The sequence below is a fragment of the Ptychodera flava genome, chromosome 18, assembly GCF_041260155.1.
Source record: "Ptychodera flava strain L36383 chromosome 18, AS_Pfla_20210202, whole genome shotgun sequence".
Classification (NCBI taxonomy): Eukaryota; Metazoa; Hemichordata; class Enteropneusta; family Ptychoderidae; genus Ptychodera; species Ptychodera flava.
This window is the reverse complement of record NC_091945.1, coordinates 16,909,285-16,933,649: the sequence shown is the minus strand read 5'-3', so window position 1 is coordinate 16,933,649 and position 24,365 is coordinate 16,909,285. Positions and strand designations below refer to the sequence as shown.

General features: G+C 36.6%; 2 protein-coding genes across 2 annotated transcripts; one reads left to right on the top strand and one right to left on the bottom strand.

The window, feature by feature from the left end:
• Positions 1-130: 130 nt before the first annotated feature.
• On the bottom strand, positions 131-3,682 carry LOC139117808 (uncharacterized). Its single transcript, XM_070681057.1, has 5 exons — positions 3,491-3,682; positions 3,003-3,140; positions 2,400-2,516; positions 2,008-2,161; positions 131-1,247 (listed from the first exon to the last, which is right to left on the bottom strand). The coding sequence occupies exons 1-5, from the start codon at positions 3,587-3,589 to the stop codon at positions 1,156-1,158; spliced, it is 600 nt and encodes a 199-aa protein (XP_070537158.1). The 5' UTR covers positions 3,590-3,682; the 3' UTR covers positions 131-1,155.
• Positions 3,683-8,956: 5,274 nt separating this feature from the next.
• LOC139117016 (large ribosomal subunit protein mL45-like) lies at positions 8,957-17,884 on the top strand. Its single transcript, XM_070679815.1, has 7 exons — positions 8,957-9,072; positions 11,027-11,270; positions 12,260-12,324; positions 13,800-13,951; positions 15,015-15,063; positions 15,872-16,021; positions 16,535-17,884. The coding sequence occupies exons 1-7, from the start codon at positions 9,034-9,036 to the stop codon at positions 16,808-16,810; spliced, it is 975 nt and encodes a 324-aa protein (XP_070535916.1). The 5' UTR covers positions 8,957-9,033; the 3' UTR covers positions 16,811-17,884.
• The last annotated feature ends 6,481 nt before the right edge of the window (positions 17,885-24,365 follow it).

Below are 24,365 nucleotides of genomic sequence, written 5' to 3'. Positions count from 1 at the left end.
AAATTGTCAACACCTCATCGTCTAGATAGCGATAGCACATATTTTAAGTAATAACTTTTAAGTTCGTGATGTTTGAGTTGGAAGAACAGGAATTCAATTATATTCAGAAGGGATACCAGCGTTTTTTGTTATATCGTTATGGTCATTAAGTTATACAACAGATTCAGCTGAACTTTATACAAATGACTGAAGATTAATCTAAGGTTGTAAACGATTTCTTTATAGTTAATGTCAGTACATAAGGAGCAAAATTCATACAAGCCACACTTTAGGTGTAAACAATAATTGATTGATCAATTTTATTTGACTTTTATCAAACTTGATTTCAGCGCTGAGTGACCGGTTAACATTGAACACCACTTCAACGAAACCAAACACGAAAGAAGAAATCGAATCGATACAAGTAAAGCATAAATGCATTCTCCTGTCTTTGCTCAGATTATTAAAGGGACAGTAGCTGGAACTTTTGATGTGTTTTCACTATTTTTTTTATTTGCATGTCAATTGCAAGTTCTCGTTCTACTCTCAAAAGCATGTTGAAATCTCAACTACTGGTATTTATCCTGTCAATAAATGCATCGATTAATGTAATACATTATTTTGTTTTTTAATTTGAATTCAAGTAGGGACCAAAATCACTTGTCAACAATAACAATGCATTTTGTATATGTACAGGCTGACAAGCTAAATATTGAGGATCACAACATGCTTTTGAGAGAAGAACAGAAACTGTAGTTGACATTAAAAAAATCCAAAAATAGTGAGAAAAATTCATCTCAAGTGTAAGCAACTGGATGGCACTTACCACAATTTGAATGTCATATTCACTTCATCCGTAAATGTAATTGTCTTAATAGGAATCATTTTGTTTTTCAATAAGCGATTCAAAAGGGGCCACCGTACAGATCATATTCACTTTCACAATTCTATGGATGACAGTAAGAAATATTTGTATTAATACAACTACAAATTTAAATTAATCAACTTTAGATAGACACCATAATAACAAACCGAATACAAATAAAAACTTCCGCAAAGCCTCCGATTACTCAATTCATCTTTCTGGGGATAGACAGTTTACATTTGAAACATATTTTGTAAGGTAAAATGCATGTGTACACACAATGCATTCACATATCACGCCAACTTCTGCAATCAATACAGTTGGCAACGAATCCAACAATCACAGGTGCAGCTCGATCCGCATGCACACCCACAGCCAACACTGCAGCCACGTTTCCCACGAGCTGTTCAGAATGTGAAAATAAAAAGGGAAGATTGGTGAGTATCGACGTAACTGGACGTATAGGTATATTTATACTTGGATTTGAAAACGTTTGATAGTTTTCATAGTTTGGAACATATTCTATGGTTGAGAATAATGTACTAGCTAAAGCATACGTTTAACGGTACACGTATGATCATAACACACTTTATCACATTTGATGTTTTATCGCAATTGACATATTCAAAGTGACATAACTTATCTCATCGGAAAGCAGAACCTATTTGTTTTGGCGTAGTTTTCTGTGAATGTTATTTCGCCGATTTGACCAGGCGAATGTTCAAAATCTTACAGTAGGTCATTTCCATCTAAAATAAACTATTGTGCTTGTGGGAGTCTCGCTGTCCAGACCTCGTTGCTGGCACTATCACGCACAATGAATCATAGTAAAGTTCGCCGCTGGCGGTGGGAAATGTACAAGCCTGTCGACGAGTCGCTTCGCTTCTTGCCTTGTCTTCGCACTTTGCCTTGATTATTTAATCGCGTCAGCGAAGCGACAATGTCTGGAAAGCGAGATTACAGACGAACTGGACGTACCGGACATCTCATCAGTGAACTAGTAGTATTCACAGATTTGAACATGAAACGGGTGCGCCAGATCCCGTCCTCACAGTTATCTTGTCAGTAAATTCAATAATTACTTCAATTAGTGACGAGGAGGCGCCCGGCGCCCATTAAGAATTACATGAGGCCTACATTTGTATTGGTGTAGTTACACCTACCATGATCACCACGTGGAAGTGGCTTCAACCAAAAGATATCCCGGCCTAAACATTTTTCAGCAATCGTGTCTCCAACAACGGATCGGTTTTTGATAGCGTTGCCAGCGAGTGTGTAATATTTATAAGTGGTGCCCTTGTCTTTTGCGCTTTCGTCCTAAATAAAGAAGATTATATTGATTAGATCATGAATGAAGATGTAATAAACTAATTTTCGGAAAAAAATAACACGTGAGGATAAGCATGAGCAATAAATAAATGCTTGGCTGATCATACCACATAACGGGCAAGTTACAAATACCATGATGCACCATTTTTTGCATCATGACTTACGATTTTCTGAAATTGTATACACCCAACATATTGCAACTGGTAATAATATTTTACTTCCTCACCTCTGGCTTGGCACTTTCGATACTGAACTTCAACTCTGCTGGCGGGATGTTCTCCTCCATGTTCAATGGCAGTACATAACATGAGTCGCTGTCCCTTGGGACCATACCTTCAATGCCCTGTAGCGAAACAACGATAGTGACACTTTATAATCAAAGCAGCACCCACTAAAAGTAGTGAAAACTTGAAAAATTCCGTCAGCTTTCTTTCGTACTTTACAAGATTTTTTAGACGGGAGGTCTCTGCTTTAATGTGACACGTTCACTTGGGTGTTCACTTTAGTCTCCTTATCGTTAACTTTTGCCCGAGATCAAGAGTCAAAAGCGAATCGTAAATTCTTACCTAATATAATTTTTTATAATTTACAATTTCACATTAGTTAATGCCCGGTTATGAGACTCAAAATAAGCAAAAGCTGCTCATGGAAAGCAAGTGTAACTATTTTGATTCGAAGTTTGTTCCCATCAGCGGGACAGTCGCATTTCGTGTGCAGTGTGTGAAACTTTTTCTTTTGATTGGGAGTATCTGCGAACTTTTCCTTTGGATGCGACGGTCAAGTTTAGAAAAATATATGGCACAACAGAATTAATATTAATAGACTCTACCGCATCGAAGTCTTCCACGATATCAACATCATCGGAGCCAACACTTTTGAATATTTCCACGTCGTTCTCTTCATCTATGGTGACGATCTCTTCTTTCTCAACACCCTCGACTTTGACTGGAATGGTATAAGTAATTCCCTGACAATCGAAGCAAAATATAGAAGCAGAAACAAGATTGAGACGGGTGTTCGGAGGACATACATTGAAAGTGAATAACATAATATAATGATATACATGATTGAACTGGAAACTTCACATCACGTTTCCTCGCATGCACAGCTTGAACAAAGATGCACCTACACCTTTCCAAGGAATACCCTAATAATATTAGGCTGCACAAATTCGCTGGATTTTTGACGAAAAGTTGAAAAAAAAAAAAACCGAAACGCAAGCAAAATTTAGAATAAGTGTTCTCATCATAACTTGTTTCTTTAAAAGGTAAAGCAATAACTTTTTGCAAAGAAAGTAAAAACCACATCAAAAATTACCTGCTTTGACTCTTTTTGTTCTTCTGATTCAGCGGGAGCTGAATGAACTGCGCTCACCAACAGATAAACAGTGAAAATTTTTTTAAGTAAAGTTTTCATTTTGTCTTCAAACGCTGCCGCTTCTCTATCAACTGTCCTATGTGAAATAAGGTTGGAGGTCTGCTTGGCCCAGGTGTAGTCAATTCGGCCTATGTTGATGCTTTATATACAATCTCGTCGCTTGAATATTGCGAAGTAAATTTCTCTTTTGTTGACAACATGCCAACTCTGCACAGCAACGTTGACTTTACACATCATCAATAATTGGGCCGGTGCTTTCTTTTTTGGAGACAAATTGTATAACTATCCGGACTTTCTCCTAATAAAACCGGACGTTTTTACTGTCTAATGTGGGTGACTTAAATTCGGGTGGTCATGTTTAGAAAGTGAGGGTTGCTGCTTTTGCATTCTATATGATGATACTCAGTACAATTCAGTTCGTAAATATCTCGTCGTGTTATATATGCAGTCGCAAAACACAACAAATAGTATTACAATGACCCAGAGGTAGCAAAAACGGTAGCTGTTAGACAGATATTGATGAAATGAGGGTTCAACAGAACATGAAATAAAACCATGTCTTACCTTTTCATTTCAGGATGGTTCAGGATGGTCCTACTTAAATTTGTAAATCACAAATGTTCCGTGGACCTGGTAATGTATTACCTTGAAAGGAAATGATTATTGGACCAGTTTAATGTTATTTTGCTGGTTTTCAATATTTTCTTACGAGGCCAACTGCAAAGGTCCCTGTTTTTTCAATGATGTCATCTGACATAGTAGACAGGGTCATCTTAATAAGGCCTTTAAAAATGTATGTATGTATGTATGTATGTATGTATGTATGTATGTATGTATGTATGTATGTATGTATGTATGTATGTAGTATGTATGTATGTATGTATGTATGTATGTATGTATGTATGTATGTATGTATGTATGTATGTATGTATGTATGTATGTATGTATGTATGTATGTATGTATGTATGTATGTATGTATGTATGTATGTATGTATGTATGTATGTATGTATGTATGTATGTATGTATGTATGTATGTACGTATGTAAGTACGTATGCATGTGTGTGTGTATGTATGTATGTATGTATGTACTTACGTACGCACGCACGCCATGATCATATTGAAATAAATTTCTTTTTTTCCAATTATGTAATTGGATGTTTTTGTCGTGAGATAAATTAAGGCATTGAGAAGATTGTGTAACTAGAATATCATATTCATATTTATACTGCCGGAATAGAAAAAATACTGATATCAGTGTACAGATAAAATGTGCCATTGGCGACTGTGTTTGATTTCCAATTTTTGGTAGATCGCTATTGGACGGTTAATAGAGATAATAATAAGACTTCAATCACGACCCTTTACAAAATGTAACACTTACACATGTCGAATTAAAGGCCAGGGACTTGATCCTCGGGATCAAGTTTGTTCTAGTCTGTAAGAGGATTATGGAGTACCATAGCATTTTGTTTTCCATTGAAATTGTAATCTAGTCAGTAAATTTCCTTGCAAGGCAATCTGACGCTGACACAGGCCTCCGTCGAAGGTTTAAGGCTCGGCTCTTGCAAACTACATACTGTGTGTTATTATTGTACTTCAACTTACTGAAAATGCCGCCTTTATTTTCAGGACCTTCAGGAGATCAAAATTGAAAGAAGGCCAGAGTAAAGGTCATATACGCAGATATCATTCCTAATTAATTACTGTTACTGGGATGAAAACCATTGAAAGGTCAATTTGAAATCAATAAATCCACCCAGGGGTTCAAAAAAACCCCAACAACAACGACAACAACAACAACCTCAACTAATAAATACTCAGAAATGGTACCCCATAATTGAAGGGTAAAAAAACGCACCCAAAAAACCCTTATAGAGCAAATTACCGTTAGTGTTGGAATCGAATCTTCACATATGTCGTTATATTTTCTGAGGTCATTGCCAGATCATGATTCGTCACTTAAAATTCTAAATATATTGCACTTATTTTTGAAATTAGCACAGTTGACTGTAGTCGCAAAACGCAGGTGAATGCTTGCTCCTCATAAAATGGGAATTTAACAATAAAATCATATTCATCTTCAACTTTGTTAATATCACAAACTTAGATTACATGTTCTATAACCGAAGTACTTGTAACCTACGGAATCGTTACGGTTAGGGTTTGCGATAGAGTTCCCAATGACTTCCAAACAGAACCTATATGGCTCGTAATCAAGGGTTTGTGTCCACTTATCGTCACGTGCTTTGTAATATCATCGTTCTTTCTTCAAGCAGCGTTATTTTTCGTTCATCCACATCATTACAAACAACAAGTTATCTAAAGAACATTGCCACATACAAACTCTCTCAGCAAGCAACTTAACTCCATCATGAGCTCTCTGCGACCCGAGGCTTACATAGTTCCCATACCATTGAAACTATAGACTAAACTAGATGATATCGCAGACTTGAGTTAACCCATATGTCACTTTTTTCATTGTCCACAATTGCTGACCTTGAAGACTTAATTGTTGAATGACAATCCGGCAACAAAACACACGGATATCCGGTAAGTATGAGGTCACGTTGAGATTTTGTGTAAGTATACTGGTGCGCAGTGCAAGACTACCGGGCTGTTCTTCACTGAATTACATCTCTTAGGGGTAGTACTTTCTCAGATGTACTTTATCATTACAGTAGCCGATAAAGTATCTATAGACCGTGTACTAAATTAACGAGGCACTGGCATGGTTTTGACGTTAGTATCTCGCATGATGTTGAAAGACTGACATTGTCGCCCGACACGGTTAACATAAGTTCAATGTTTGATTAAAAACGTATTTCGTAAGTTTCCCTAAAACCCAACCTCTTAGAAACTTATCCCATCAAATGTATGGGCATGTATTTGAAGTATTTTTGTTATTATTTATAACTCTCTGCCTTAAGCATCGACCACTGTAATTTTCCACAAAGACATCTGTATACTCATATATATATATATATATATATATATATATATATATATATATATATATATATATATATATATATATATATATATATATATATATATATATATATCGATTATGTTTGTATTCATTACAAATATTTAAATAAATATATACATCATCATCATCGATCAGTATCATCATTCTTGATGCATGACTTCTAGAAAATCACGTTACGTCTTGCTCTTGATTGTTCGAGTCAAATCTGATTAAAATAAGTTGTAGAGATGACGACATTGTCATCTTTACAGCTTCTTTTTTTGCTGTGCTAGTTAGCTGCTAATGAGAACAGCAACGAACAAAAAAAAAGGTTTGAAACGTCGCCATTTCTACATCAGATTTTAATCAAAATGGTCGAAGTTCTACATGCTGATCTTCAAAATCACACAGTACTATTCATATCAAGATCGGGATGCAGACACCATACCATACCGACCGTTTCGTGTGGGCTTGTCGAGCATCATTTAGTGTAAAAATGATGATTTGAGATGATAATTTAGTTGCCAAAGCATTTTTAAATCATTGACTGACTGTCATTCTCGCCACACTGTTGGAATTCGTTGGGTGGTAAGGACAACCATAATTTATATCACTTTTGTTTGTCATATATTCAATAAGGCCGAGGGAAGTCTTCGCTGACGACTGTCTCTCCATACGGACTGTGTGCACACCCATCGTGATTGGGCTTCCCACTGACCTGTGACAATAACTGGCTGGCTCGCTCCACCAACAGTCTATTGTGCTTGAAAATGACATGTTCCTTTGTTGGAATGACGCATTCTACTCTCTACCGATTTCATTGTTTTTCAAAAAGAAAAAAAGCCGCAAAGTTGTCTTCTATGTTTAATAGTGTCCGTGTGCTCTTGATTTTGAATTGCGTGGTTAATGTACTTTTGGTAATTTATTAAAATTAAGTATTCATTATGATCCCATGATAAATTTGCAATGCGACTGATGCGAGCATTCTATCGCACCCTGGATGACTGGAATGAAGAATCGTCAGTGATTGGTGAGTAGCCAATGGATAACTAAGTGAGAGAGGGAGGTTGAAATATACATTGATACAAAAACAAATAAATAAATAAATAAATAAATAAATAAATAAATAAATAAAAAGTTAGATTTGCATGAACAACTGATTATTAGACTGACAATAAATTTTTGGTCGAACATAGCTCATAAGTTGTTGAAATACAAATAAATCTGTCAACCGTATCCTTGTTTTCATCTCTGTCTCTCTGTCTCTCTCTCGTATGAATAAAAAAAAATCGGTCAGTATTGGGTAACTTTGGGTAACTAGAAACCGTGGCTATCAGTATAAACATTGATGAACTTTTATGTCATGCTGTATATTTACATACGACGGACCACATAATACATTCCAAGCAAATTGACAAATTTGTTTGCTTGAATGCATGACACCAGCCTCATGCCAAACAATGATAGTGATGATGATGATGATGGTGATGATTTTCCTCATCTCCTCCTTCTTAAAACAACAACACACACCACCACCAACAACAACAACAACAACAACAATTGCATCACATCATCATCATCTTGCTTAGCTCCTAGAAGGTAGTCTTTAATCACGCGTCTGATAAACTTTATCCGTTGATTGACAAAGCACCGTTTGCGAGTTCATATTGCGATATACCTGTAGCTGTCCAACACAATATCATTGTTTCAGATTGGCTAGCGGGACATCAATTTCTGAAGAAACTAATGATTTATGGTAGAAATTTGGTCAAAAACACGACCTTTAGGAAGCAGTTTGGATCCGATGGAGGCATGCACGACCAAAGTTTCACTTTTCTTTTAATGTCGTGTATCGAATCAAAAATCTTACTATCGAAGGAATTGACCGGACTACCCTGTTTTTTATTTGGCCTTAGTGTGACTTTTCATGACGTGGTGAATACACTTTTGGTACAACAAAATTTAATGTAGATATATGCAGTGACAATGCATTTTACAGAACCGAACTCTTTAGATGGAGTGGAAGGAATATCGAATAAAAGGTTGGTCAGTGAGTAGCCCAGGTGGATAAGAATTTAAGTGAGTAAATTAGGGAAAAAGAAAATAAACAAAGCAACGAATACAAACAAAAACACGTAAAAATAAATAAATAAATAAATAAATAAATAAATAAATTAATTAATTAATTAATAAGCAGGGATGTTGTCAAGAACATGCGAAGAGTATCACTTTTATCTAGATCCTTTAAATCACAAGCTTTATGGATCAATTTGTCTGGCAATGTGCAGCGGTTCGGAAGGTTGTAGCTGATTGGTAGATTGACGTTATTTACGGAAACTTGAGGGGTCTGAAGCTAGGGCTATGCTTTACCTGCTTGGCTTTTCGGAGAACAATGAGTTTCAGCCAAAAAATTGGCTAAACTATAGGCTACTGTCAGCTTTCGAGGCGCTGCACGTCGTCCTCAATTGTTGGAGTAAAGTAACAACAACCCATCGAGCAGATTTACCTCAAGATGGCGACCCTCCTGTGTCGAGCACTCTATCGATGTCAGGTAAGGTACAGTCATTATTTTTTGATGTTGGAGATCCAACAACAAAACTAGTAGATCAGAGCACGCCTTACATATATGTCAGTTGTTCTATTGGTTTGATTCGTTCCACCCTTTTCACTGCAGAACCGTCGTTCCAAAGCCCACGTGGTGTGGGAATGGAGCCGCGGACTGTGCACGATGTACTGTACACAGTACAGTGTTGCTGCGGTTCCGTAGCCCTACCATTTACTCCCTTTGCTGGTTGTGTTGGTGGAGTGCCCACTCCCCAAACACAACCAGCAAAGGGAGTGGTAGGGCTACGGAACCGCAGCAATGTACAGTGTACAGTGTACCGTGCACTAAAGCTTGAGGTTTTGCCTACGGTTGCTGGTCGGACAGCACAACCAATTTTGTCATCCGACCCACAGTTTCAGGCAAATAATCGAACTGCACTATGTTACTCCACCTAAGTTGAGCAATGAATACTACACAGCTGTTCCTTGCATCACCAAACCCATGTACAGCAGTACCAATGACCCGGCCCCATTCCATTTCCAGTATTCCCACCTATGTTCTGCCATTGTGATACTCGATCGCTAGATAGGATTGATAGCTAGCTACAAAATTGTACCTCTACGGTGAGGCGGTCGGTGAGTTTTGGTTTTTGTGACATCGCTCACCAGTAGAGCTACAATGCGAAGGCCCTGTAGCATACAAATAAGCGCGCCACACATGGCGCGGCATTTTCATGTAAAATCCCACATATTTACTGCATTTGGTCGTACCGATTTATCACTACTGAAGACTAAACACTATACTACACTAACCTTGTCGTTTATGGGGTTTGGTATTAGCACAGACACGTCGATCGCGTTCCATAAACATTGTTTCTGGGAGCCGCCATTACCGGAAGTTGGTAATGGCGGCTCCAAGAAATGTTTTGGAACGCGATCGACGTATTTGAACAATACCAAACCCCATACACGACAAGGTTAGTGTAGTATAGTGTTTAATCTTCAGTAGTGATAAATCAGTATGACCAAATGCAGTAAATATATGGTATTTTACATCAAAATGCCATGCCATGTGCAGCGTGCTTATTTTGTATGCTTCAGGGCCTTCGGCATTGTAGCTAGAGCTACTGGTGAGCGATGTCGCAAAAACCAAAACTCACCGACCGCCTCACCGTAGAGCTACAATTTTGCAGCTAGGATTGATAGCATGTTTAGCATAGCAAACTAACTGTATGCAGAGTGATAGCAACAACTGACACCGTCATCTTGGTATGTATATATGCCTCAAACCTGGAAGTTTTAACGTTTTGCTCATACTTATCTTAGAAACATTTAAACAATTCTTCCAAATCAAGAATAAATATGAATGATCCGCATGCAACGTTTTGAATTACACACGGTCCGGGACCGCGAATTATAGAAACAAATAACCTAAAATGTAGAAATATTTGTCGTTAGAATTCACTTTATCTGTTAAAGTACAGTACTACTACTAGTACTAGTAGCCGTAACCTTAAATGATTATTTTTGTTTTTAATGTCAGCTACAGCTTGTTGAGATACACAGTATTCAGGTTTCATCTCCATCTGCACATGTGCAAACTGCATTGTTATTGTTGACAAGTGAATTTAAATCCGGACTCGAAATGTAAACAATAACTATGTACCATTCACATATCTGATATACACAGTGTTTTGACAGGCTGAATAATGGATGTTCAAACATGCTTTGAGTAGCAGAATAAGAACTTGCAGTCGACATATGAAACAAAAGTGGTGAAATTATCTTCAAAAGTTACAGCTCCTTTCCCTTTAAACTGAATTTAATTAGCTCTAAAGCTTTCATCTTTCAAAATTAATCCACAAGAGCAGTAGACTGGAAAAAGTACTAGTATTGCACAGTGTCTGAAAAATGGTGCATTCCACTGTACTTAAAAACCGTGACTTTGACAATTGTTTCAGGTATCACAGACATCTGCTGTGTCAGTTCTCAATCCACTCCCCATCGCATCCATCCCAATCAGGGGCAGGAAACGATGGGTCAGAGCAATGCCAAAGAACACAAAGAGGCCGCACTGGCACTTTCTCAGCGATGAAGAGAAGAGGAAGGAGACTTGGAATATAACGCTTGAAAGACTGAATGACTTGATGAGGCAACCACCAAAGCAGTCCTACCTGGATAGGCAAATATGCATTAGCTGTACAGGTCAGTATGTTAACACTGTAAGCGCCAAAGTCTATTTTTGTCCCCTTTATAAAATAAACCCCAGTCAATTTTTCTCATATTCGTGCCAAAATTTTGAGAAAAAACTGTAGCAAATGAAAGGTGATGTCCATTTGGTCCAAAATTATCAAAAGATTATTGAAAAATTCATAAAAATTGGTAAAATTGCACTAAAATTTTGGCGGGAGAAAATTACAGCGCTCAAAGGGTTAAGGTAGTTAGCCCCTCAAAATTGAATACCCGAAACTTTTGCTAAAACTTTCCTCAAGCAAACTGTCAAGCATACTCTTTCTTAATCAAGAATAAAAATTGGGTGTCACCATGCCAATGTTGGTACTATAAAGCAAATTACCTCAAATTTAAAATATTTTAATTTCTAAATGGCTGCAATCTACATTTGGCAAAACTTTTTTTTCAATTTCAGATAAACAAGAAGGTGAAAACTTTATTTACTTCGCAAGAGCTTCATAACAAGCTCACACAAGTGGTAGAATGTAAAATTTTGAGAATCCAAATATCTGTACACAATGCACATTCAGAAACTTTTATTTTTTATGTGAGAATCCAAATCAAAAGCTGATGATTCCTTGCTGATTGTTTTCAATGTCAACTGATCATTTTTGATCTTCATGGGTGTTTTCTTGACTGTGCAAATCCCCCTATTGAAACAAAATCCCCTAAAAGTAACAACAAACATGTGCCATGTCCCTGTCTTGAGATTGTGTATTGATATTGGCCTTTTGATGATCACTGCCTGTGATGTAATGCCACATAGTTCATTTAACCCTTTCAGGCCTAAACCCCTATATATAGGGGTAATTCTGGTAAAAGTCAGGCCTGTAAGGGTTTACCTACTATGAGTCAACAAAAACGTGACACCAGCTATGATTTTTGTACTAATTTGATTGTCTGAAAACCTCCCTAAGCTGCAATGCATTCTAACTACTTATTTGTCATTTTCAATATCACAGGTGATATTTATGAACCGTACGTACCACCAGAGGGCGATGGCAAAGCTTCAAGTCTCAGTAAAGAAGTAAGTGAAACTAGATTTTCCCCACCGAGTCAGTTTAGTCATAATAGTGAGAAGCTTTTCCATAGTTCTGGAAAAAGTGATATTTTTTGTGTCATTTCTTCTGCAAGGTTCAGATAAGAAAATTGTCACATTCCATGTTTCTAGCTTCAATCTTCTAGCTTCACTGATATTTTATACTCTTTACAGAAATATATTTAGCAAAATATGGTGGACTGCACCAATATTTTCCCACAAACAGCTCCCGCCTGCCATTCATGTCTTCCGTAATCTACAAATTTGCAAAAAGTTAGTTTTTAATGAGCGGTAATCGCAGTGATCTCCCCAGGATTTTCTGATAGAGTGGCGGCTAATTTGCATAACAATAAATGTAATTGTTATGGTAATGAGTTTCTATTGTTTACCAAAAATTATAGAGTGGCGGCCACCACTCTATAATAGCTCTGGGGAGAACACTGTAATCGCTTTTGGTTTCTGCATGTATATTAAATGATCGCGCTACAATATTAAATTTGTGCCACTTTAAAGGGGAAGTTCACCAAGGATGAGTTTTACATATGTGCTACCTTTGTGGTCACTTACCCCGGAAAAGCTATTTTCGCCATTTATAACTCGCAAGATTTTTTACAAAAACCGACAGAAATAGTACAGGAAGTTGCTCATGTAATTTGAATCATGGGAAAAAAGCGCCAAGCTTGGAGCTTGCATAATGTGATATGGAAGGGACAATTATCCCATGGGTATGGCATTGTCCACTCATCCATGCTTAAACAAGTCTGTGCATATTTACATAACTTTTGTTTATACTGAGTATCCTTGCATACAAGATGATTTACTTTTAATAAACTGTCCACTGTCAGATTTTGTGTTGCTGTTTACCACTGTGTTACTGTGAGTGGACAATGTGGGGGTCATACCCGTCCGGAGATGGTCCCTTCCATATCACATTATGCAAGCTCCAAGCTTGCAGCTTTTTTTCCCATGATTCAAATTACATGGGCAATTTCCTGTACTATTTTAACCGTTTTTGTAAAAAATCACGGAGTTATAAATGGTGAAAATAGTTTTTCCTGGGTAAATGACCACAGAGCTACCACATATGTAAAAATCATCCTTGGTGAACTTCCCCTTTAAGGGACAGAAGATGTAAATTTTGATGTTGTTTTCATATTTTTGTTTTTTTATGTCAAACTGCAAAATTTTGTCCTACTCCCAGAAGCATGTTGAAACACCGGCGTAATGATATAACTTATGGAATAAGTAATTTCTGCTCGGTTTCTTAAATTGCCACATGCATTACACGGAAACAATCAAGTAAATATAAAACTTCTGTGCATACAATTTTCTTTGTGTATCTTTGAACTGCTTAACCACTTATCTTTAAAAAAATTGCGCAGATAACAGAAACTATTTCTTTATTCTGGCCTTATGAACAAAGAAAGCAATGATTCTTTATTTTGTATCAATCTGTGCTCCAGGGTATCAAACAGAGAGCTGAAAGATTGAAGAATGTCGGAATTTCCACAAAAGATTTGAGAAAAATTAGGAAACACGAACCAGAATTCAGCACAAAGGACTTTGCCTTCGAAGCCCAAGACATTTTTATTAAGGCCCACGATGCATTGCAAAAGTAAGTAAACGAACCTGAATAACCAAGGTTTGGTGTTTAATCTGTGTTGCACATCCTCAAAGCAGTCACTTTATAAGGAAGATTCCGATGTGATGTTGACACTGTTAACTATTGAACACTTTGGGAAGCAGGTTGCGAGAGACTAAAATGTTTTAATTTTTTGCAAGGACACAGGCAATACCCAGTTCTTTACAGTACGTACAAAGCAATAAAAATTAAGAGGAGGAATGTCAGGTTTGATTGTGTAGTTACACATTTTGTGCATGCAAGAGGTGAAGATAGACTGATAGCGTAGTATTCATATTTGAATGTGTCACGCCAATGTTTGGCATCAGAATTCACAATTTTTCAGTCCAAATCATGTAAGATTTTTCGCAGTACAAAATATGTGCTTGGAAGTTATCTGTTTATGTTGAATAATTTAGTGGTGTATAAGTGGTGTATACTGTGCTGAATTGTTGATACTCAGAGGCTCTGAAGAACTTGACAAAAGGGAACATTCCAATATTGAGAAACATTCTGAAGCCTCAAGGCCTCTTTCTCCTGTTTAGCAGTGTGTCTATTTCAAAAGAAGTTGTTATAATGTAGACAAAGTGTTGATTTCAAAAGAAGTTGCTGTTTTGTAGTAATTGATTATCGTGTTTGAAGTTTGAATTTTCCATTACCTTTATCAGTGCGATTTAATGGTTGTACCACATCTTTGAATGTACTTAACTGAGACTCATAAATCGTAGAGTAAAGTGATTCACACTCGGACCATAATAAAGCCATTATGATATGATGAATGTAGTGGGTTTACCAGTAATGTCCAACAGCAAAACTCTGGCCAATCAGGACATTATGAGGAAACCAACAATATGTTATTATCACTCAAGGGACTGTAGTTACCTTTACAATCTGAACAAAACATACAGAGGTACAATGAAATTGCCAGTCATTGACTTTACTATTGTATATTATTCATGAGAAAAGGACAGAAGTAGTAAAGTTGTCACAATGATTTCCGTATCAGTTCACTGCCCTCTAGTGTTAATTTTCATGAGCTTATGTTGTTTCATTTCAGCTTTGATAAGAATATTCTTCATCAGCTGGTAACTGAAAAGTGCTATCCGGTAAGTTGTACATTTGAAGACATTTGTAGTATTTTCTGTTTGATGTCAAATTGGCTGTTCTTTCCCACTTCAGTGGTGAATTGTTGACATGGTTCATGGTACATGTAGTTCTGAAATTCAGACTTTTCCCGGAAAGTCCAGGCAAATGCGGGACACTTCCAGAAAGACCTGGAAAATAAAATTTGTGTGTTGTAACCTTTAGATGCAATGTATATGCAGGGCTGTCACATGGAAGATTGCCACGCAAATGTTTCATGAAAATGATCTTTTTCATACTCAAAAATATTCCTGGAATACTTTCAAGAAACTTCCCTAAAGTCCTTGAATTTTTGGTGACTTTTAATGTAGCAACCTGGTGATGACACTGCCATGAGATCATCGTGAAAACAGAACATACACTTAGTTCTTTTCTAACATATTTGATTAATTATCTGATTTGACAATGTTAAACCAGGTCTCTGGACAAAATTTTTTAAGCTTTATTTTGTAATGATGACGTTCCATGAACTCACACTTTTATCTGTAAATCTACACAGCAATGATGATTGCCTAAAGTCTGCCTCTCCGTAATAGTCATCCGTAATGGAATCAAGATGTCATTTGGTCTGATGGATTGTTGATGTAGTATAAATTATCGATGTTGATGTTCCTCAAAAGCACTGGTACATCTGAACTGATTTTTAAAAATTGATGTCATCTGTTGTGCATTAAAATTAGATATTATCTTTCTCATTTCCGACCGTGATATCCATAACATCTGACTGTCATTTGATCTATCAAATCTATTCCTGGTTTTATCTTCCTCCAGGATATGATCCGGGGTTTCAGGTACAAGACCATCCGGTGGAAATGGATCGAATCTATAGAAAAGCCCAAAGTTGTTTACCTCAGATGTGCGGATATGGTAACCCAGGGAAATACATACGCACAAGTGACAGTCAGATTTCATAGTAAACAGGTATGTGGTATTTCCTGTGTGTTGGGGGGGGTATAGTGTTTGCGAATTGTAAGAGTATGAGATTCTTAGCTAGTGTTCTTTGGATGAAGCATATTTCAACAATCTGTGCACCATGAACCTTGTTGCGCGGAATAATCAAACTTGATTGACATTTTGTGTCCTTGTGAATGTTGATTTTGAGGTTAGGGATAGGAAACTCTCGGAGAAACCACTTTAGTCTGCTTATTCAACTTGCTCCACAGTTTAGAATATGTGCCTGCAAATTTAATATGCAAGAAAATATTCCATCCTAGTGTTTTACCAGCACCAGTTACGATCTATAGTTTCCAGTTTCATCAGAACAAAAATAAATTTCATTGTTTGGTTGATATTTCCGTTTTTCTCCTCTCTATGATAGATTTGATGAGGTACCGGTAGCATAAATTGCTTTATTTGTTTTTTTCTTCCATCAAAAAAAGGCGTTTGTGACAGATATGATGAATTAAAATTATTTTGTGATTTTTACTCCAACAGACACTGGCAATCTACGACAGGTTTGGTAGGTTGATGCAGGGCAGTGAAACTTCCCCAAAAGATGTCCTGGAGTATGTGGTGTTTGAAAGACATTTAGCAGGAGCGTATGGATCATGGAGAATCCATGGCAAGATAGTGCCGGCTTGGGCAACACACAGACAGCCCATGGTGAAAACCATGATCGAACCAGAACAAGAAATCATTGTCGAAGAAGAGGAACCTGAACTGCCATCTGCTAATCCATCAGTGGACCAATCAACAACAGCGACAGCGTAGCAGCTGACTTGCAGCGTGTTTGCAAGGTTGTATCTGATTGGTCGGTTGTCGCTATTCACAGCAACTTAGGGAGTTTATTTGCATTATCCAATTATAACGGTAAGATTCTGCCAACCAATTGGATAACAGCCTCCAAATTGCTGCAAGTCGGCCCCAGCGTAGACCATTGCTAGGGAGTCCAGTTGTTTAGGTTGTAATATTTATGATGTTGTTGAGCAGACCATGAACTCGAGGGAGTGTGAAACAGTTTACTGTGGAGGTGGCGAGTTGAACTATCGATAGCTTGCCATTGGAAAGTGACGTTAGATGAAGACTTGCAAAGCTGTTGATGTGTTTTCACTCTTGTTTGTTGCAAGTACAGCAAAGAATGATCTTTTAGAGTAACACACTCAAATTTTTTTTCACTTCAGATGTCAATGCCAACAATTAATTATATATAAATCATCCGAGAGATGATTCATGCAAGATGGAGAGATAAAATAAATACATGCAGAATAGTATGGACATACTTATTTCTGTAGATGAAGTATTTGGAAAGTGAACCTCAAGGGAAACCAAATATTTCTTTCATCATAACTTATGTCATACACAGGTATGGGTGACTCAGCCATCCCATCTGCAGCAAGCATCGCCAAGGCAGATTCCCTTAAAATGCCAGAAGCTGTAACTTTTAATGTTTTTTTTCTCTCTATTTTTATGTCAATTTCAAGTTCATGTTCTACCACCCAAAGGTTGAAAGCATATTGAAACATCAGCTATTTAGCTTGTCAATACAGTGTCCGAACGTTCACGGTTCTTTGTTATAATATCGTTTACATTTTAATTCAAGTTCAGACCGCAATTCGCATTTCAACAATAACCATGCAATTTACACGTTGTACGGGCAGAGTTGACAAGCTGAACACTGTGTATCTCAACATCCTTTGGGGAGTAGAAAAAGAAACTGGTTGACATTTGGAACAAGAAGGGTGAATAAAAAACATTAAAAGTTAGAGCTACTGGTCCTTAAACATGAATGATTGATGATATGCAGCCATGGAAATAAAATTATGGTTTCTTTTTGTGTTAAACAAACTGTCTCCTCATTACTGTTGGTCTTATCATACAAAATTAATTGAAAGACCAGCTGTTTCTTCACCCCTGAAGCACATTGGACAGTTCGAATTTCAAAGCACAAACTCCAACTTTCCATAAAAGGTGGAGGTCAAAAGTATAATCTCAGGCATACATTTTGTACAAAATGATGGGTAAAAAATCATGCCAGGAGCAAAAACTGATAAAAAATTCACATTTTATCAAGTTTTCCATTAATATACAAGGGAGTGTGACAGTGTAATAGAGAAAGTGATGAACACACAGGGAGTTGAGTCCAGACAGACACTGATGAGTGAGGATGTGTCTTTCTCTGGCTACAGGTTTGATGTAAGTCTAAACCATGCTGAGTTCACAGAGCAAAATTCTTAGCATGGAGGTCCTGAAGTGAATCCCAAAGTCTTGTGAAAATCTGTGCCACCCTGTATTTCTACAGGAAAGATGCTCTCCAGATAATGCTAGAAAATTGTAGACTTTCCATTGATATGTAGCCATGTCAGGCCATTTTAACTACTATAGACTATAGTCTATAGAAGCTATTGGGATGGGTATCCGTCCGGCGTCCGTCGTCAGTCTGTATGTATGTATGTCCGTTTGTGAGGCGTCCGTCCACTCAAATATCTTGAGAACCGCAGTACTTACTGATTTGATATTTGTTGGGTAGATGAAATATGATTTCGAGAAACTATTTTTTTTAATTTTTTGATATTGTTGAAAATAGGCAAATTAATGCCAAAAAAGGCGTTTTTGGTAAAAAATCTTCTTCTTCATAACCGCTGGTCAGACAGCTTTGTTATTTGGTATACAGGTCCCTAGGGACAACCCAACTTAGATTTGTTCAAATTGTGATGAAATATGCAAATGTGTATTTTTAAGGAATTTTTTTGTCATTTTTGATCAAAATTTGACTTACATTGTATGTAATTCTTGTACTGTATAAACCCTATCAATTCACCCAGAAAAAAATAATTAATATGATTTTAAATAATTCAATTAATTAGGAAATCATCAAAGCCAAAATAATTTTAGTGTAGAATTATCAGAAAGTTCAACTTTTTTGACAGTTCATAGTGAAATGCTTACCATCTTGGAGGATTAAAACATGTAAAGGCAACTTTCCTGAATCCCAACTTTGATATATTCTGAACCGTCATTTATTGTGCCCTGTATGTTATCTAAAAGAAATTGCTCAAAATAGTTTGTCATGATAGGGTGGTCAAATAAATAGAGATAGAGAAAGTTCTAATTTCCATTTATGGTTGACTTGGTAAGGATAAAATAAAATTACTTTTTGAGGAAAAAAATAGAGTGGTCAAAGTGATAGGGTTTTTATGGTAAAGCTGGGCTGTAAGATTCCTCATGTGCTATTTATAGCAATTATGCAATCTGTGTAAACAGTGCAATGAAAGTGTTACATGATGCTTTTGATGACCTTGAACTTCTTAAGTTTCAAACATTTGTCTCTTCAGTGTGCTTTCTCTGAGTAGTACAGTCTCAACTTATTCAACAGAACTTACTTACAATGTTAATTTGAAAGTTAAAATGTGCTTGGTTAATAGGATGAAAATACTGATAAAAAGATAACCAGCTTAAGATTCTTTATAACCTGACAGATATGCTGTTTTTTTATGACGAAAATCTTGATTTAAGCAAGTCTTGTTTACTTTAATTAGAATGTAATTAACTCTCATTTATTAGCTACTATAGACTAATAATAATATAGTCTATAGAAGCTTTTGGGATGGGTATCTGTCCGGCGTGCACTGTCAGTGTGTATGTATGTATGTATGTATGTATGTCCACTCAAATATCTTGAGAACTGCAGTACTTACTGATTTGATATTTGTTGTGTGGATAAAATATATGATTTTGAGAAACTCTCTTCATTAATTTTTGATAGTGTTGAAAATATGCAAATTAGCACCAAAAAAGGCTTTTTGGTAAAAATCTTCTCCTTCATAACCACTGTTCATACAGCTTTGTTATTTGGTATACAGCTCCTTAGGGATAACCAACTTAGATTGTTAAAATCGTGATGAAATATGCAAATCTGTATTTTACGGATTTTTTTTTTTCCATTTTTGGTCAGGCCATCCTGAAATGAGCTATCAAAGATATCCACCTTCTTCATCAATACATGTGTCACAAAAGGTTATTCTCTACATAACATAGCAGAGCTCTGTCAACTGTTGAGTCGCTTGTTAGTCCCCACGGACACCGTCCGGGGGGGACTTATAGGTTTGGTCATGTCCGTGCGTCCGTGCGTGCGTCCGTCCGTCCGTTCACGCAGATATCTCAGAGATGCCTGGAGCGATTTCATTCAAACTTGGTACAAGGATTAATTCATATGTCATACATATGCACGTCGATTTGTTTTGTGATACGATCCAATATGGCTGCCAGGCGGCCATTTTATTACGATTTTTCATGTACAGAGCCATAACTTAGGCATGTTTCAACTGATTTATTCAAAGTTGGTACAAGGACATTGACCAATGTCATAGATATGCACTTCAATTTTTTTTGTGATACAATCCAATATGGCCGCCATGCGGCCATTTTGTTACGATTTTTTCATATACAGAGCCATAACTCAGGCATGTTTCAACAGATTTTATTCAAAGTTGGTACAAGGACATTGACCTATGTCATAGCTATGCACATCAATTTGTTTTGTGATACGATCCAATATGGCCGCTGTGCGGCCATTTTGTTACGATTTTTTCATGTACAGAACCATAACTCAGGCGTAACTCAACCGATTTTATTCAAACTTGGTACAAGGACATTGACCTATGTCATGCACATGCACATTGATTTGTTTTGTGATATGATCCAATATGGCCGCCGTGTGACCATTTTATTACGATTTTTTCATGTCCAGAACCATAACTCAGACATGTATCAAGCGAATTTATTCAAAGTTGGTACAAGGAGATTGACCAATGTTATACATATGCACATTAATTTGTTTTGTGATACGATCCAATATGGCTGCTGTGCGGCCATTTTGTTATGATTTTTTCATGTACAAGCCATAACTCAGGCATATCTCAACGAATTTTAATCAAATTTGCTACAAGGACATTAACCTATGTCATACATATGCACATTTATTTGTTTTGTGATACGATCCAATATGGCCACCGTGTGGCCATTTTATTATGATTTTTTCATGTCCTGAACTACAACTCAGACATGTATCAAGCGAATTCATTCAAAAGTATTTTTATCACAGACCTAATGAAGAGGACTCTATCCTCTCTGAGGACCTGTAATCAAAGTACCCATTAACAAGTGGGGACTGTGTCATCAACGATGACTTGTTTTTTCAAAACCGCTGGTCAGACAGCTTTAATATTTGGTTTACAGGTCCCTAGGATGACCTTAGTGAGATAATTTCATACAGTCAGGAAATACTTAATTTTGTATCCATGTCTATAGTAGCTTCAGGGACTTTGGCCCTATGTTTAAATATTAGGAATAGAGAATTGGAATGTACTTCAATATATATAGATCTCAGTGAGGGGAACAAAACAAGCCTTGAATGATCAAGATTGGATGAGTAGTTCAGGAGATACAGATTTTTAAAGTAATAAATTTTCATATTTTTTTCTGCCGTTCATTGAAAGTTTTTGGCGTTTTTAATTTTAATGAAGTTTTGATGTCAATATATTCAGAAATGATACATAAATAGCTTTGATTAAAGCTTAAAACCTGTTGCAATATTCCTTTTGAAACCAATTGTGGCCATTCACTCTGAAAAAACTTATTCAACTGCAAATTATATGCGGTCAAAATTTGAATATTATCTAATTTGACTGACCATAAAAACAGTGCGTTCACAGAAAAACTAAGTCCACCTAATTAAATATGCAAAAATTAAATATCTTAATTATTCTCCCATATAGAGACATAGAATTTTAATTTTTAGGTTTTCTGACAAGCTGAATTCAATGACAGCATTCAAAATTACGGCTGACCATATCTTATGTAGTTTCCCTGATCAGGCTTTCAGGTATGCTAATTTATGCAAATTATTACATTTCAAAAAGATTTATTGATTGTAAGTTTCCTTAATTAGCAATATATCAGCTAAATAGGTAACTACAATCATTGGTGCCAGACTAGCCCATAAAAACACTCATGGTGTGCGATGTATGCATTCTACCACTAAATTTTTGTTTGCATTTGTTAACATTAAAAAACTAATATTTTGTTCAGTTTACGAAAATTTACCAATCCCCAAAGCATCTTCTACAGTAAATCCTGAATCACAGTGGTTTCAAACTTTCCAAAACTGTCTAAGCAGTACGCGACAGCGTACACACTGGCCTCACTCAAGTCACAATGTCGGTAGCTGCAATAATTGTAGCCCACAGGCCTTTGTTTATCATGTTGGCTATTCAGCCCCGGCCAGTGGCTGAATAGCCAGCAACACGGCAAACAAAGACCCGTGGACCACAATTATTGCAGCTATGTCGATAGCCAACACAGCAAACAAAGGAGCGTGAGCTAAAATTTTTGCAGCGGAAATGTCGATAGGCACTCGCGCTACCTCCCGATCGCGCTCAACGTACCGTTTTCGATCAATTTCCATCGTAACCGCTCGACAAAATTTCATAAAACCTTCGAATCTTACTAACTATACGCTAAATTTTATCATCAGATAGCAGATCATCCAAAATTTTGCTGTCTTGAGGTCGAGATTTTCGTTCAAAGTTCTTCTTTCAATTTCAAACGATGATAACATGTGAATATCACAATATCGAGGCTATGACGCATTAGAGAATTATCCGATGTTTCCAACAAGGGGTCATACATTGAAATCGGCCCATACATTTCAGTGGAATGTTCAATTTAAAATAGGGGTCGCAAAATCACCCTTTTCTGGCGATCCGCGCAACAGAACGAAACCCAATTTTCAAGTTTTTATAACTTTTTATTAGTTTTACTTTTTCGATTTTTTTCATGGCAAATGAAAGAAGAAGTTTATAACAATCAAAATGAGGTATCATGATGGAAAAAACATCATTTATTTAGGAGAAATATGCCTCCAAAGTTGGGAGTTTTTACATGAACTTCACTCGGCAGAACAATTGTTTGGGTGTTTGACATGATATGGTAATTACTGTTCCAAAAATATCTTCACTAGTAGTTAACATGACCTCCAGAATGTTCTAGACTAAACTCAGGTCATGGGGAGAATGACGTATATGACAAGTGTCACTTTCAACTTACATAAAGAAAATAAATATGAAAATTAGCAATTATCTTTCATGTCCCCTTCATACCTTTCACGGCTGACATATCCTGGTGTGATCAACATTTGTAGGAAATCTAATCAAATTGTGTGTAGCCGTTCTCAATTTATATCTGTTTTTTTTTAAACTCATTAATTACGCAAATGAGCAAAAAGTATGCAAGCCACATGCACCAAAAACTAATCAGTTCTTGCCATTTGCAAACTGAATCTATGTAGCAGATTTGATTCTGAGCTGATAAGCTGTTTTTGAGATATTTGACCAACAGATAGACAGACATCGCTGCGATGTAAGCTCACGTGTGTGAACATGTGAGCTAAAAAATGACACTGCACAGTCACTCCTTATGCTTGCTTTTTTAATATCATGCTGTGAACAATTAGAAATAAAAGGAATAATGTAGATGGCATGTTGTGAAATGAATAACAACACATTGAAAGATTGCAAGTTAGGAGAAAAAGCTGTCTTCTTTTGATGAACAATGTGATAACAAATCAGATTTTCTTTTGAGTACATACAGTAGAATACCTATGTTAAATTTGATTTGCGGCTCAGATTTCTACGATATAGCAGTGGCAATTTATACAATTTTCCTCCTGTAGTTTCCCCCATTTTTCACTCGATACTCTTCAATAATTTGTGAAAACTGCATGAGAAGCTGGTGCAAATGTAAAATGCAATTTGTGCCATTGACAACACTCTCATGGTCCAGTATACTCTGAAACAGTTCATCTTCAGGTCCAATTGAGGTTGGTGTGTCACTGAAAACTGTCCATTTTCATTATGGACTATCTAATCTTTTCCGTCCGGTGGCTCCTCCCAGTCTCTTTGGGGACTTGAATAAAAACACGAAAAAGGTTGGTTGATTGGAAGAAATCTTTTCCGACCAAATTTTCAATTTTCAAGATGTTTTTAACATTCACTAAAGTGGAACAGTAACTTAAAGGGACAAAGTCGGCCATTTTTTCATGAATTTTGTTTTATCGCGAGATACTACTTTCACTGTTTGACATGTTGAAAGATACTGAATGAATGGGTGACCATGCATATATTTGACCCCGGTTTTAGGCAAATTAAATGAAACCGTCGCGAAAATGAAGTAATGGTCATGACCATTAATTCATTTTAGCGATGGTTTCATGTATGGTGTCTAAAACCGGGGTCGAATATATGCATGGTCACCCATTCATTCAGTATCT

Coding starts and splice junctions, on each gene's coding strand:
- LOC139117808 (XM_070681057.1), bottom strand. CDS start 3,589: ATGAAAACTTTACTTAAAAAAATTTTCACTGTTTATCTGTTGGTGAGC. Junction 2,162..2,399: donor TCGAAAGTGCCAAGCCAGAG/GTGAGGAAGTAA, acceptor TTCTTTATTTAG/GACGAAAGCGCAAAAGACAA. Junction 1,248..2,007: donor ACTTCCACGTGGTGATCATG/GTAGGTGTAACT, acceptor CATTCTGAACAG/CTCGTGGGAAACGTGGCTGC.
- LOC139117016 (XM_070679815.1), top strand. CDS start 9,034: ATGGCGACCCTCCTGTGTCGAGCACTCTATCGATGTCAG. Junction 9,073..11,026: donor GAGCACTCTATCGATGTCAG/GTAAGGTACAGT, acceptor CAATTGTTTCAG/GTATCACAGACATCTGCTGT. Junction 11,271..12,259: donor AATATGCATTAGCTGTACAG/GTCAGTATGTTA, acceptor TCAATATCACAG/GTGATATTTATGAACCGTAC.